A 13,820-nucleotide genomic window follows, 5' to 3' on the forward strand; every position below is an offset into this window, starting at 1 on the left:
GCTACCGGCATGCTAACCCGTATGCACGATCATTGCCTTTAGTGATAACCTTTTATTACTGGCTCGAGACTTCGTCTTCGGACTAGGTCGTTGCTCGGACACATCAATATGGCTTGGACTGTAGCCACTCATTTGTTAATCAAATACAAAATTTACGATATTATCTACTCAATCATAAAGTTCTAGATGTCCTCGGAGAAATGTGGCCGTATCTAATTCGTTCCCTGGAAAGTAGGGTAGGAATATTTTTGATTGTGTATTTAGTGTCTAGGCAAAATCATCAGTCATTAAAACCCTATATCACAGGGCATATGCCATATCGGATGCCGATTCGCTCGCACGAGAGAAACAACACCTCCTTAGCACACTGCAGGAGAATGGCTACGATCGGGAACTGATTCGGAAAATCGTGCCTAAGGAAGAAGAGAAACGAGATGTGGCCTTGGACACTACAAGGGAAGAACAGCAGAAGGTAAAAGCTCATGCTCTCTTGCCTTACGTCGCAGGAACTTCGGAGATAATTGCTAGAGTTCTCGCCAAGCATAACGTTCTGGCGAGATTTAAAACTTTGAAGAAGACCTCTGACCTCCTCCGGAGTGAAAAAGATCGTCACCCAGCCGATATTTATGAAGGGGCGTATGAAGTCGCGTTTTCCTGTGGTCTATCATACATCGGGTAAACATCTAGATTCCTCAAATGCAATGCAATAAATGAACATCTTAAGGCAACCGAAAAAAAATAATCGCTTTTCTGCAGTTGCAGAGCATGCATGGTAGGAACCTGGGCACGTCATACTATTTAAAGAATCAAAAATCATCGCCGGGAAAAATAAATATTTCCCTCGGCTGATAAGGGGGCGATAGAAATAGCGAGTAATGAAAAGTACTTCAATAGGGAAGACGGCTATCCTTTAGCTTCACCATTCAAACGGCTCTTCTAGAAATGGAATTCAAATCAACGGGCGCCTATCTAGCCTTATATATAAAGGATTGCATCTCTGCAGATCATTTGGACCCGAATACGGGAGCTGGAACGCGCCCGAAACTGTCGTCCGCCAAAAATGAGTCAACGAGGAATTAACCCGGAAACTAATCTTCAATTTAATAACCGCGGAAGCCTCCGTAATACCTAATTATCATGTCTGGTGACTCTCAATTTTCAATTTGATTTTAAAATGTATGTACTTTGACATGGATAAAGGAGATGATGCTAAGTATTAATAACCCTTAACATTCCATCGTTGCTAATGATGATGGGGAAGTTTCCTCAAAGAAACAAAATAAAATAGGTATTAACAATGTAAAAGTATATGCATTTTAGGAAGACCCATATGTCCAAGGTGTAGGTCAGGTAAAGAGTTTGTAATAAAGTGACTAGTTAAAGATAATGAACAGAAAACTGATGATTTTGATGACCGTTCTGTTCTTTTTTTGTTCATATTCGTAGGTATGCATTAATTACTATATATTTTTTCATTTTGGCCAAAATAATAATCCATCATCCATTGAAATATTACAAAAATTGTCATGATTTTGAACTGACTTGGTACTCACCTCCCCAGCATGAATGACCGTAACTTAGACAGGATCCTGTAAAATCCAGAAAAATACAACTATTACAACAAATTTATGGAAAACAAATATGCTATTTTTATAAACCAAATTGAACATGTCATATAGATTTGTATGCATGGTTTTGACTCAATTGAAACAAACAAGTATTTAGGACATAATGCGTTACTTTCACATTTGCGGCATAGTATTCATTATTGATTCGCATCAAATTTAGATAGGAGCCATTTCTTTTTGAAGCTTTCAAAAGGCATCTTTTTTCTCATATTGTCCTTAGTACTTCCCCATTCTTACTGAATCCATCTCATTTTCATTATTCTTCTCTAACACCACATTTTTGATGCCTGATTTTTCCACTGTTGTAACTCTCTACCATTGATAAGCATTCTTCAGATTAAAGTTTGAATAAATTGCTTCCATAATTAATTTTATATTTATATCCCCTGTTATAAGTAGATCCTTTATTTTGTATAAAATTGTTTCGCTTTTGGTAATAAAATGACATAATATCGTATTTTCCGGTCTTTTGCTAGTTACTCGGTTACGCTGGCTACGGAAAATCGGTATTATTACTATCGAAGGTAGGCTATCCGTGAATGTGCATTAGCATTTAATATCTTGGAAATCATCCCGTCCTGTCCCCTTCATACTCGTTGCTTCTCTCTATGATTCCCATTGTTGCCTACTCCTGATCTTGGTGGCGCCGGGATAACGTCTCTGACTGAAAACTTATAGGTCGAGCGTTTGAATCCCGCCTAGGTGAATGTATCGACATCCAGGGTATGGATGCAAGTGATTGTCAAACAAGTAAATTGTAAGAATGGACTTTTTAGTACAAGCTTCGCTTGTGTTAAAGAAAATATTATCATTATTTTTAATCCTTTTCATGCTTTCAATAAATCCTATTCTGCTTATCCCTTGCTCATCAAACATCCTTCCTTCTCACAGTTTTTCAGCACTTTTCCCTTAAGCGCTTGCTTCCCCGGGAACCTTTTAACTCCTTCGTATCATTTCTACAAGTTTTTTCTCGTCACCCACCATGCTTTGCACTTCCTCGTTCCTTTTTACCTCCGTCCTCATCACCTTCTCCATTCTCCCCTGTTTCCGCATCCTCATTTCAAACCAGCGGACGATGTCATGTAGTTGGATTCGGGTTGTCCACCGGTCTCTATTAATGCCGACGTGTAGCAATGGAGAAGCTATAAGTTACTCGGCGGAAGTATCTATTTTTTCTACGTTTATGTAAAAAATTGGCTGAAAACAGGCTCCGCCATTTTTTATATATCTATGTTTAATGATGAAAACAATATTTAAAAATCCTCCAAATGGAAGAAAAAGATTAATTAAGATGGTGTAACAGTTTTTTCAATAAAACTATTTATGAAACCACTGTACGAGAATAAAGTGTGCAATTTTTATAAAATGTCGAGGGTGGTTTTTTTTACTAAATTTGTTCGGATTTGACCCCAAATGTATTGTTAACGAGAAGGCAAAGGAAAGGAAAAATTTGGAAAGTTATGCACAACTTATTTGAAAATATATATGCGAAGTTCAACTTCCTCACTTAAAAAAATCTCACATCGTTTACAAATTTTTATGAATCCTAATTAAAACTTCGCTTTTGAGGTTTTGTCCAGCTGTTTTCTATTCCAGCCCACTGTGCGACGTTTCGAAAACCGAGTCGGTCTTCAGGTTCGAGGTGACAAGGTTTTCAAAACATCGGCATCAATAGAGACTCTCACCTGCTGGATAGCCCGAGTTCAACTAAAGGCCCTCATATAATGTTTCCTATAAATTTGATATATTATCAAGCCGAGGCATTGAACAAAACATTTTTGAAGGTGTATATAATCGCATTCGATTACACCCTCTGTTACAGTATGGAGATATATCAACGTACAAACCAAGTGGTGTCGGTGAAAGGTATACGAATGAAAATTTAAAAAAAATAAATAACACCTACATGGGGAAAAACGTTCGGGTAAGCGTGGGAGTGTATTCCCGCGGGTGGTCCACTGGTCATAGTGTCTGGGGTGCGTGAGGTACACCTGCCCTGTATCCAGCGGATAAGGACTGGGGATGAGAAGGGGCAGGGATGGGGGGGGAAGGAAAGGAAACAAAGGGTACGTGGAGGGGGTCGGAGAGAGGTGTGGGCGAAGGGTTTTGAGCGGGTGGATGTGGGCAGCGCTTGGGGGTGACGGTGGTAACAACTGGGTCGAAAAAGAGAGAGAGAGAGGCAATTGAAATAGGACCCTTGTTTGCCATTTTAGGAGGATCGCACAAGACGGCGTGGTGTGAGGGGGATTTCGAGTTGGGGTGCTGGCGGGCGAGGGTGGTCGCCGGATAAAGGTTTGCCGTGGACAGCGGCGTTGGTGGTGGAGGGGAGGGGGTTGCAGATAACATCCTTCCGACACTCCTCAGCTCTTTTCGGTGGCCTGGCCGCCATTCTTCAATCCAACCGCGCCCGACACCCAGTCCATTGCGTAAACAATGGGAAAGGTCCTCGCCCCCTCCCCCTCCCCTGCCTGGTCACCATTTCCACCGCGCAATTCGCTGCACAGATCTTCCCTTACAGTTTTTACTCCACTCTTCTCCCAAGTGGAACTAATTTACTGCATATATTTTTTTACTTTATTTTTATTTTTAATTTGCTGCAGTTTTCAAGCTTCACTCGGTGGAACCACATAAATATTATATAATGCGAAATAAATCACTGTTTAATGTTCCAAAACACTTTATCATTCCGTCCTCGGGTTACAACCACTATATAGTCCATCATTACCTATCTTAATGATTACTATATAGTAGTTAAAACCCAGGGTCGGAATAGTAAGGTTTTTTGGAATATTACAAAGTGATACATTGCACCCTGTAATTTGATGCAATTTTTATCTGTGTGAAGGTTTTTTTGTTACTTTAATGTGCTAATTATTCCATATTTCTTCAAAATTATTAATACCAGTATCGAAAATACATCGATAATGTATTTAACTGTATGCAAATTTTATTTGCAGATCAAGGATTGGTAATTTCTTTAAGGGGATGGATAAAAAAACTCGCCCCTGTGATAAAAATTATTTGTATTTATTTAGAAAAAGCCACTAGATTTTTTAAAATGAAGGTATCCAGCATATACGCGGTAAAATCAGCGCAGGGGTCTATTTATAATCATTGTGAACATAATAGATGAGGTGCCGCTAGTGAACTTGTAAATAACAGCTTTAATTATTTATATATTGCCACCATGATGTTCTTTACAAGAACGAGGATATAGACATTTTGTATTGGAAGGAGCGTTTAATACATTGGGATGCGGCGTAGAAGGCATTGCCCCACTTGCGTACATTTAAGGTTTCAATTTCCTATGTTAAAAAAGTTTTAGTACCTCATCTTTGTGAAGCAGGGAGAAATTCATCTGTAACAAAACGATAGGAGGTTCTTGTCCATTAGTTGGAGAGAACATTCGCTTTCCAATTCTCCTACCTATTTTCATTTCAATTTTCAAATTACTATATTCGCCTAGCTTCAGCTTTTCCCGGAGACATTGATGTGGTACAGCAAAATATTGGTTATAAATAAGGGAATCTACAAAAAGGTAATGTAAAAACTACAAATACAAGCCATTCAATCATCAGCTAGTAGCTAAACATGGAAATATGTAAGTTTAACGATCGATCAGCGATTGATAAATTTTGACAGCAGCAGAAATATAATTTAATCTGCGTTTAAAGGTTTTCATGTAATTCATGGTACCCTTTATGTTATAGCCTACGTGCATCCTGACGTCGAAGATGGTATGGTATGGTAAAATATTGGTTATCCGTGAGTGTAAATATAAAAAATTAAAAACAAAAGTTTGAATATAAGGCATTTCATCATAAATTTTATGTTTCCATGGAAAGATGGCTGCTAAAGGGTCGATAAACGATTGCATAATTTTCGATGGTATGGAAAATAAAATCCTCTATAATTTTAATGCTTTGATTCTAGGTATTCCTCTTTATATCCAAGCCTACGTGCGTGCTATCATCCTCCCACGCCCTCTGCTTTTAAAAACCGATCGGGAAACCATCCCTTCCATTTGATTGATTCCGCATTCTCCCAATGCCACCATCAATAGATCCCTTTCGCCCCCGCCCTTCAGTTTTTATTGCGGGACACTGTGTGTGGGAAGAGTTACGAGGGATTAAAAATGGGCACAATATATGTATGCACGAGTGTACAATCTTTTCCCGGAGAAAGGAAAGGATAGCGTTACGTTCTGAAAAGTGGTGGGGTGGAATATGATCCAATAGGAGTGGCGCCTCTACGGTGGGAAACGATGCCTCTCTCTCTATGCTTCGGTGTTTGTATTTGAACTCTTATTTTTTGATTTTTCCATTCTTCGAGATACGTGTATATGTGTGTGCGCTATATAGTGATTCACTTTTTTCCTCCACGCTGATGCTGGAAGTTTGTCTTTGACGATTGCTCCGCTTGTGCTATTTTTTTCTGCTGCTTCGACTCTTGCGTCATTCCCACGAAAGACTGCTGGGTAGCCATTTCGTAACAAGATATTCCCATCTCTGTTTTTCATTTATCACTGACTTTTTCTTCGTCTTGGTATTTTATTAGACTACAGTGTTTTTTATCTAGCACGCACGTAGCTTCTCGATTGATTTTCACGTGCACCGAGGGAATGTGATTATTGGTGGGGGTAGAAAATTGGCTACTCCTCGCGAGAATCGTGTCCTATCCAATTTCGTTGCCCGTTGCTGTTAGTAAATATATCTAGATACATTGAGGTATTTTTCTCTGGAATCGTGACCGATTACGTATGATATGGTTTAAATAGCATTCCTCGGTCATTGCTTTTTTTGTGTACATTATATTTTGATTCACCGTGGAATATTGAAACGTCTGCAAGCGATTCAGAAAACAATATCCCATTTCGCCAATATTTTTTGTTAATTTTATATACGTGATGACATTTTCGTCCCTGGATAAACCCTGGTGAATAGCCAGGCTAAGGTTTATCGGGGATCGGGTTGGTGTGGTGGCAAGAGTGTTGGCTTCCCACCCCGTGGACTCGGGTTCAAATCCCGGAGGTGGCGGAAAATTTTGAGAGTGTGCCCGATCCCTGCTTGAATGTTTTGTGGAGGACATTTCAAGCACTACACTCCGTCCGTCGTGTAAGACGTTAAGCCGTGGTCCCATTGACGCCTTTCGTTAAGGGCACGTTAATGTCGACGCCGGGTTTCTCTCCACCCTTCCTTACCTACCGTTCCCTCATGGCGCAAATGTCCTAATCTATCGGTCGCCTCCTTCAAATACCATAACAATAATCGGGAATAACGCACGAAAAGTATATTTAATTGGTTTCTACCCTTTTTTGATGCATCTAAAGTTAATATTTTGATATGATGCTATTTTTTGTTACAAATTAGGGATGAAATTGAGTTCTGAAAGGTCTAATATTCATGCAATACATTATCTTCCTCTGCATTATCATATGCAAATTAAAGGTTGCTTTGAGGACACCAGTGGAAGTTCTCTCAATTAGGCTTTAGTAAATTTTTGTGCCAAGTAAGAATTCTCTCGAAGAAAGAAAGCTAGTGCTAGGTAGAAGAAAGTTAAGTAGTTTCTCCATTGACTTTGTATCCAGAAGCTAACATCAAGCTTAACGGTAGTAGTATCCACATTGAATTGTCATGAAAAAGCCAACAAAAATTCACTCAGTTATTTTCCGTACCATATATGTAATTGAGCGGTTTGAATTTCAAAGAGTTTTTTTCTGTGTTGGACGACTGGGTGGTTTAATTAGATGAACGTCTAAACTGTCTTAATCGTCTGCGAATGTTTGGGATAGCACGCATGAGGGCTAGGCACGCTATTCCATATGAAGTTTCTTTTCAAAATTATGCATTAATGGATGAATTGATTGCCTATGAGTAAAAATTCAATAACCCCGGTCCATTTTGTAACGAAGCCTACTTCCGTATTATCGTGCACTATATTATTGTATGTGATAAATTTGTGTCAAAAAGTGTATTGCTGTTTCTGATAAGTTGGTGAGACGTTCAATTTTTTAAATTACGTCTTATTCTTACTCTTTTTCCACGAAAATTTCAAAAGAGGATCCTTAAGTCGGCCTCTAAATGTGTTGTCACCCACCGCGCATTAAAAAATAGGTTTACAAAAGTCGCCACTCGCGTCTCTGACGGACTTATTGAAATGAGTTTCATGAGGAAATACGGTATATTAACTGAAATTTAGGCATAATATGATGTGATCTATCAAATGCATAACTTTATAATGCTACTCCTCGCAATCACGAACATTAAAATGCAAAACATTGGAAAAAAAGTGGATCGCATTGCACTCATCACCGCTCCGCGGCCTTTTTTGAAAACCGATTAAAATGCGAACGAAATGGCAACAGAAATCAGCTTTATATGGTATTAATGAAATACACTTTGTTACTTCCACAAAATTCACAGATTTTCTATTTATTACCGGTTTCGGCTATTACACCATTTTCAAATACATACAGTACATGGTGGAGGCAGGTATATATATATAGTGGTTGTTGATGTGGGGGTGGGGGAAAAGGTTTGGATTCAAGCTGGGATTGGTAATTCGTGGAAAAGATCAACAACCACTGCATATATACCTGCCCCCACCATATATTGTATGTATTTGAAAATGGTGTAATAGCCGAAACCGGTAATAAATAGAAACCATGTTACGCCAACCACCATCGCATTTATCGAAACTCTGTGAATTTTGTGGTAGTAACAAAGTGTATTTCATTATTAATATGGAGCCCTTCCACCACGTAAAAGCTTCAAGTTTCAATTTAATTTTATATGGGATGGAATCGGGCCTCCTCTATGCTTTTTTTCATTCGCCGTCGCTCTCTCCACCCTTCTTCATCTCTTTATCTTTCTCTCATCTCTCTCTTGAAGTCCATCCCGCTTTTCTGCCGCCCTAATTCCACTCTTGGTCGTCTTCTATTCGTTTCCACGTGCTTTCCTCTCCTCCCTCACGTTGTCCACCCCAGTGTGCCTATCCCTTTATTTCTCGGCCCCTCGGGGTTGCTTTAACCACTTTGGCAATGGGCTTCTTTGTGACGCCGAGGAACGTTTTCGTGTGGGGCCATTTAGGATGGGATGAGACTCGGTCAAGCATTTAAGGGGAGAGTTTACCCGTGAGCAAAACGCTGAGATGCAAATAGGAAATGATCCTGAACGCTTTGGGCTGATTGCCTGCAATTAAGCGTGTGAATAAAAAGTTGATTGCAACATTCCACTGACCTATCTCGTGAGGCAATTAATCCAAAATCGAATGATGTGTTGCTTATAATATTTCCCTTCTCCAATATCGGCTCTTGAAGTAGATAAGAAAGTCGTTTGGAAATGTTAAGTATCCCCGATTTTTCTTCATGTTGTCTTTTTATTAAGCTGAAGGGAAAAGTAAATAATATCCCTCTGAATGCTCTCTTTAAGTTATTTAGGATGATGGTCAACTGTTGTAATTTTTGATGTAATTATTGGTGTCGATTGGTGTCCATGTAATCCAAAGGGTACCATATTTAAATGAGGTTGTTCATAATATTTTCCTCCATTAATGAGGTATCTTTTATTAAATAAGAAAGTCGTTTGTAAATATTGTACACCCTACGTTTTTCTCCATAATTATGTGATCTTAAGATTAAACTAAAGGCATAAGTATATTACATCCATCTGGATATCTCTAAGTTCATCAGGGTGATGACCGACTGTTGAAACATCTTATCGGCAATCACTAACACTTATACCACTGGTCAGCATAGATTTGTCCTTGAGACATTGTTGGATGATCTTAGATGTATATTTTGCGCTAATTCCGAATATGTGTTTAGATTCTTTCTATCACGTCTAGTTTTCTAAGGACAGCTAATAATTTAATTCATTTGAATATCTTGATAGCATGAGCAGTTGAAAATTAAACTTACTTGCCAAAATATGTTGTTCTACGATGTCATGCTTTCCCATCCGATCAAAACATGTTTAAACTTGCACTTTCGTATCGTTTTTTTCAAAGCAATGCTGAATCAGCTGCCATTTCACATAAGTATGGGACCAATCATCGGTGCATGAAGACGTTTATTTCTTTTTCTGAAGATGGTTTGAGAATTTCGTTGCTCGCAAAAAATGACAGCTTATTACATAGTGATCTCTGGGAAGTGGTTTAGCTTTCATCAGGCCTAGATAGTGCGTTACCCATCCTAATGACTTTTGGTTCATGTGTGGTGAAATTTATTTTAAGGCTCAAATGCGGAACATTACTCCCTTTTTGAGACAGTATTATAAGCTATATTCTGACTGTCTCTTTGTTATCCAAGGTAAAGGATGGGCTTCCGATATGATGTGTGGCACCTATGTAAGGCTTCCTTCTGGTTGGACTAAGGGAAGACGTCAGATGAATTTTGCCGTTCCCATGATTTGGCGGGATCCCAAGGATCATTTTTGAGGCAGTTATTTTTGTTTGAAAAATGAAAGAAATTATTTTGAAGTCAAAACACGCAGTAACATATCCAAATAACTTGGAATCAGCGATACTACCGAACCCTTACTCTGAAAATTTAGATGTTCCGGATCCAATTGATTATGTTAATCTTAGTGAAGATTCAGAAAGTAATCAATACCGTGAGAGTGAAGGATTTGGAAACTAAAAGAACCCAAATTTTGGACCGAGTACATCCGATGGACGTTATTTTACAACAAAAGAGAATTTAAATGATCTAGGGCGTAATTTAAATTTGTCCAAAAGGCAGAAATCTTAATATCACGATTAAAGAGTTGGAAATTGCTGGATCCAAATACGAAAATTTCCATGTATCGATCTCGCCATGACGAATTTAAATATTTTTTCTCAAGAACACAACTTTACTTTTTGGAATGATGTTCTCTTTGTTATGGATACTCTTAATTTTGAATTCAACACAAATGATTGGCGTTAGTTCATTGATTCCTCCAAGGTTATTTAAAGCTCCCCTCAATAATGATAGCTCATGGAACTAGCATGAAAGAATCTTATGAGAATATGCAGTTACTATGCATTAGAAAAAATCACTACGAAAAATATAAGTGGAAAATTTGTGGCGACTTGCAAGTAATTACGATGTTACTAGGATAACAGCTTAGCTACACGAAATATTGTTGCTTCATCTGCGAGTGGGATATCAGAATCAGAAAAAAGCATTAGGTCCTTGAAAAAAATTGGCAGGAAGATAAATTACTCACTCCTGGATCCAACAATGTTCTTTTTCAGCCTTAGGTAGATCCGAAAAATATTCTTTCACCACCTCTACATATTAAATGAGGACTTTTTAAAATTTTGTGAAATCCATGGATAGAAATGTTGCTGGTTTTGCTTATTTGAAAGAGAAATTCCCTAAAGTCAGTGAGGCAAAGATCGAAGAAGGAATTTGTATTGGGCCACAGATTAGAAATTGCTGAAGTATTTGGAATTTCAACAGCACTGAATTCAATGGAAAAGCGCATCCAGCGCATTCAAAAATGTATTTGAACATTTCCTCGGTAATATCATGGCTGACAATTATCATGATCTGGTGGCTTATCTAATTAAATCGTACCAAAAAATGGGTTGCAATATGATTTTGAACGTTCACTTTCTCGACTCACACCTTGACCTTTTTTCCACCAAACCGCGGCGCTGTTAGTGATGAACGCAGTAAGCGTTTCCACCAGTAAAATACAAAAAATGGCACGAATTCAGCAACATGTTATCAGATTATTGCTGAACACTGAATAGAAACTTGCCAGTTGTTAAATATGCGAGAAAATCCTATGAAAATACCTGATTTTTCACATTTTTTAAAGTCACGATACGATTAATTTGCTGATATATCCTTGAGCCCTTATTTAATCCGCTTGTCCTAAAAAAACTGAACGTCATAGAAAAAACCTGATCCCAGATTTGGAATCAGCACAAAAAAAACACCTTTAGGATCACCCAACAGCATGTATAGGACAGAAAGAAAAGTTTTTTTTGTTGACCAGTGTACTTAGTTGAAAATCCGAGAAAAGTTAAAAAATCTGCTTTTAGTGGGAAAATCTACTTGCTTATATCAGTTTTATATGATGACTCATTTTTTGTCTGTAAAAAATGGGCTCTCCTCTCCAAATCTTGATTACATTAAATAAGAAGCATTGATTAATTTATATGCCGTTTAGTGGATTAACAATATAAAATGGGGAATTTTTTTATGAAAGTGTGCACAGTAAAAAGGTCACTGAAGTGATACATGGCGAGTAAAAAACGGTACAATTTGTTTTCATGGAAAAGAAACTCAACCTCGGAAAGAGATGGAGTTGTTCAAACCATGTGGTTGATCTCCGCAAATTGATAAAGTATATTCGTGTCTGATTTTAAAGGGAAAAGTGACTGGAAGGTACGTTACTCGCAATTAAACGGCTTTATTATCGTGCTCCACACGATAGGCAAACTGTGAACGATGTGGTTCTCTCTCTGGGTGGAAATTCATCGCGAGGCATTTTTTTCTCAATCCTGTGGCATGTCTTGTTCCAATTACGCTCAGGAGGGACTGCTTCATCGAAAGAGTGTGTAGCGCCGGTTCGCTGGAGAAGGATATTCAAAATAACGTTCGCTCACTTCGAGGTTCAAACCACGACTCCTTTATTCTCTCTCTTTTACAACGGGCCCCAAAGCCCTTCTCTCGTTGAGGGCTTCCCGCCCCCACCTCCTGGGTTTCCCCCAAGAGTCCATGTCCTGAGCAGCCGACAGCGCTCGGCTACACTGCCCCCTCCTTTCAAAGGCGTCGCGCCCTCGCGACGGTCAGCATAGCGGGAACCTTCGCTGTCTTCGGACCTGGGAAAGTTGGCGCCTTTATCTCCTTACCTCTGAAACGAAAGGAAAAGAAAGGAGACCACCCCCCACCCCCGGAATTACTCCTTCCTCAGAGGCCAGCTTGAAACCTTTGCGGTTCTCTCGTCACCCGTCTGGGATATCGCATGGTCGGCTCAATAACCGCTTCAGCTGGTGGCTCCTCTCTCGCTGCCGGAGTCGCTTGGCCCTCATGTGTTGGTGGAATGGAGAAAAACTTCCATCCACCCCCTCCGCGGACGACAGGTTTTTCCCTCGCTGTCTCGGCCTCTCTTGGCCCATCTTTTGTCTCTTCAACTCCGTCCGTATTATCACATTCCTTTTCCGTGTCTCCTCCCGGTCTTTCCTCCCACCTTTTGAGTCGGTTGAAGTGTACCACTAGGCGGCGGCGAGGATTATCCACCTTCTTCACTCGGTACGTGACCTCGGACAATTTCCGTATGATTTGGAAAGGACCCGTCCAGGGGCGATGGAATTTGCGACACTTCCCTCTTGCCGTAGCGGGATCGTGGAGCCATACCCTTTCCCCTTCCTCAAAGGGTGCACCGTGACACCGGCGGTCGTATTGTTCTTTTTGCCGGAGGTGGGCCGACCCAAGCCTCTGTCGTGCGAGATCATGGGCTTTCTCGAGGCTCTCTCGCAAGCGTCTCACAAAGTCGCCTTCTTTCGCCACCCCCCTCTGCACGTCAGGGATCCCCCACTCTAACTCGATGGGAAGGCGCACTTCTCTCCCAAACATAAGAAAATAAGGTGTAAATCCTGTGCTGCTGTGTTTGGCCGACCGATAGGCTAGCATGACGGAATCCAAATGCTCATCCCATTCGGATTCCATATCCGTCCACTGGCTCAACATAGCTAATAATGTTCTATTGAACCGCTCGACTTGGCCGTCCGACTGTGGGTGGTAGGGTGATGTTCTTGTTTTTACCGCCCCAATCACTTTACACATCTCTTGGAAGAGGCGGGATTCGAATTGGCGTCCTTGATCAGTATGGATTTCCCGTGGCACTCCCCACCTGCACACGAAGCCCTTAACATGATGCGCCACTGTTTCCGCCTCTTGGTTATGCATGGCATACGCTTCGGTCCACTTGGTGAACTCATCAGCGACCACCAATATATATTTATTTCCCAACTTTGTTTGAGGAAGTGGTCCTAAAATGTCCATGGAAATCCTTTCCATCGGTCCTCCCGTCGGGCAATGACCCAGTGGTGCTCGTTGCTGGTGAGGCGGGGATTTCCGACGCGAACAATCTTCACACGTGCGGCACCAAATTTCCACGTCTTTTGTGTATCCGGGCCAATAGTAGCGCTCTCTCACTTTACCTAGAGTTTTCTCATACCCTAAATGGCCTCCGA

General features: G+C 40.2%; 1 protein-coding gene across 3 annotated transcripts in view; it reads right to left on the reverse strand.

The window, feature by feature from the left end:
• LOC124165434 overlaps positions 1–13,820 on the reverse strand; it is a 50,122-nt gene that overhangs the window by 13,112 nt on the left and 23,190 nt on the right. For all 3 annotated transcript variants that reach the window (XM_046542863.1, XM_046542843.1, XM_046542853.1), the window contains one exon: positions 1,554–1,589. In XM_046542863.1, coding sequence (XP_046398819.1) covers positions 1,554–1,589 — 36 coding nt within the window. The remainder of the gene's footprint in view (positions 1–1,553; positions 1,590–13,820) is intronic.

The sequence above is a fragment of the Ischnura elegans genome, chromosome 1, assembly GCF_921293095.1.
Source record: "Ischnura elegans chromosome 1, ioIscEleg1.1, whole genome shotgun sequence".
Classification (NCBI taxonomy): Eukaryota; Metazoa; Arthropoda; class Insecta; order Odonata; family Coenagrionidae; genus Ischnura; species Ischnura elegans.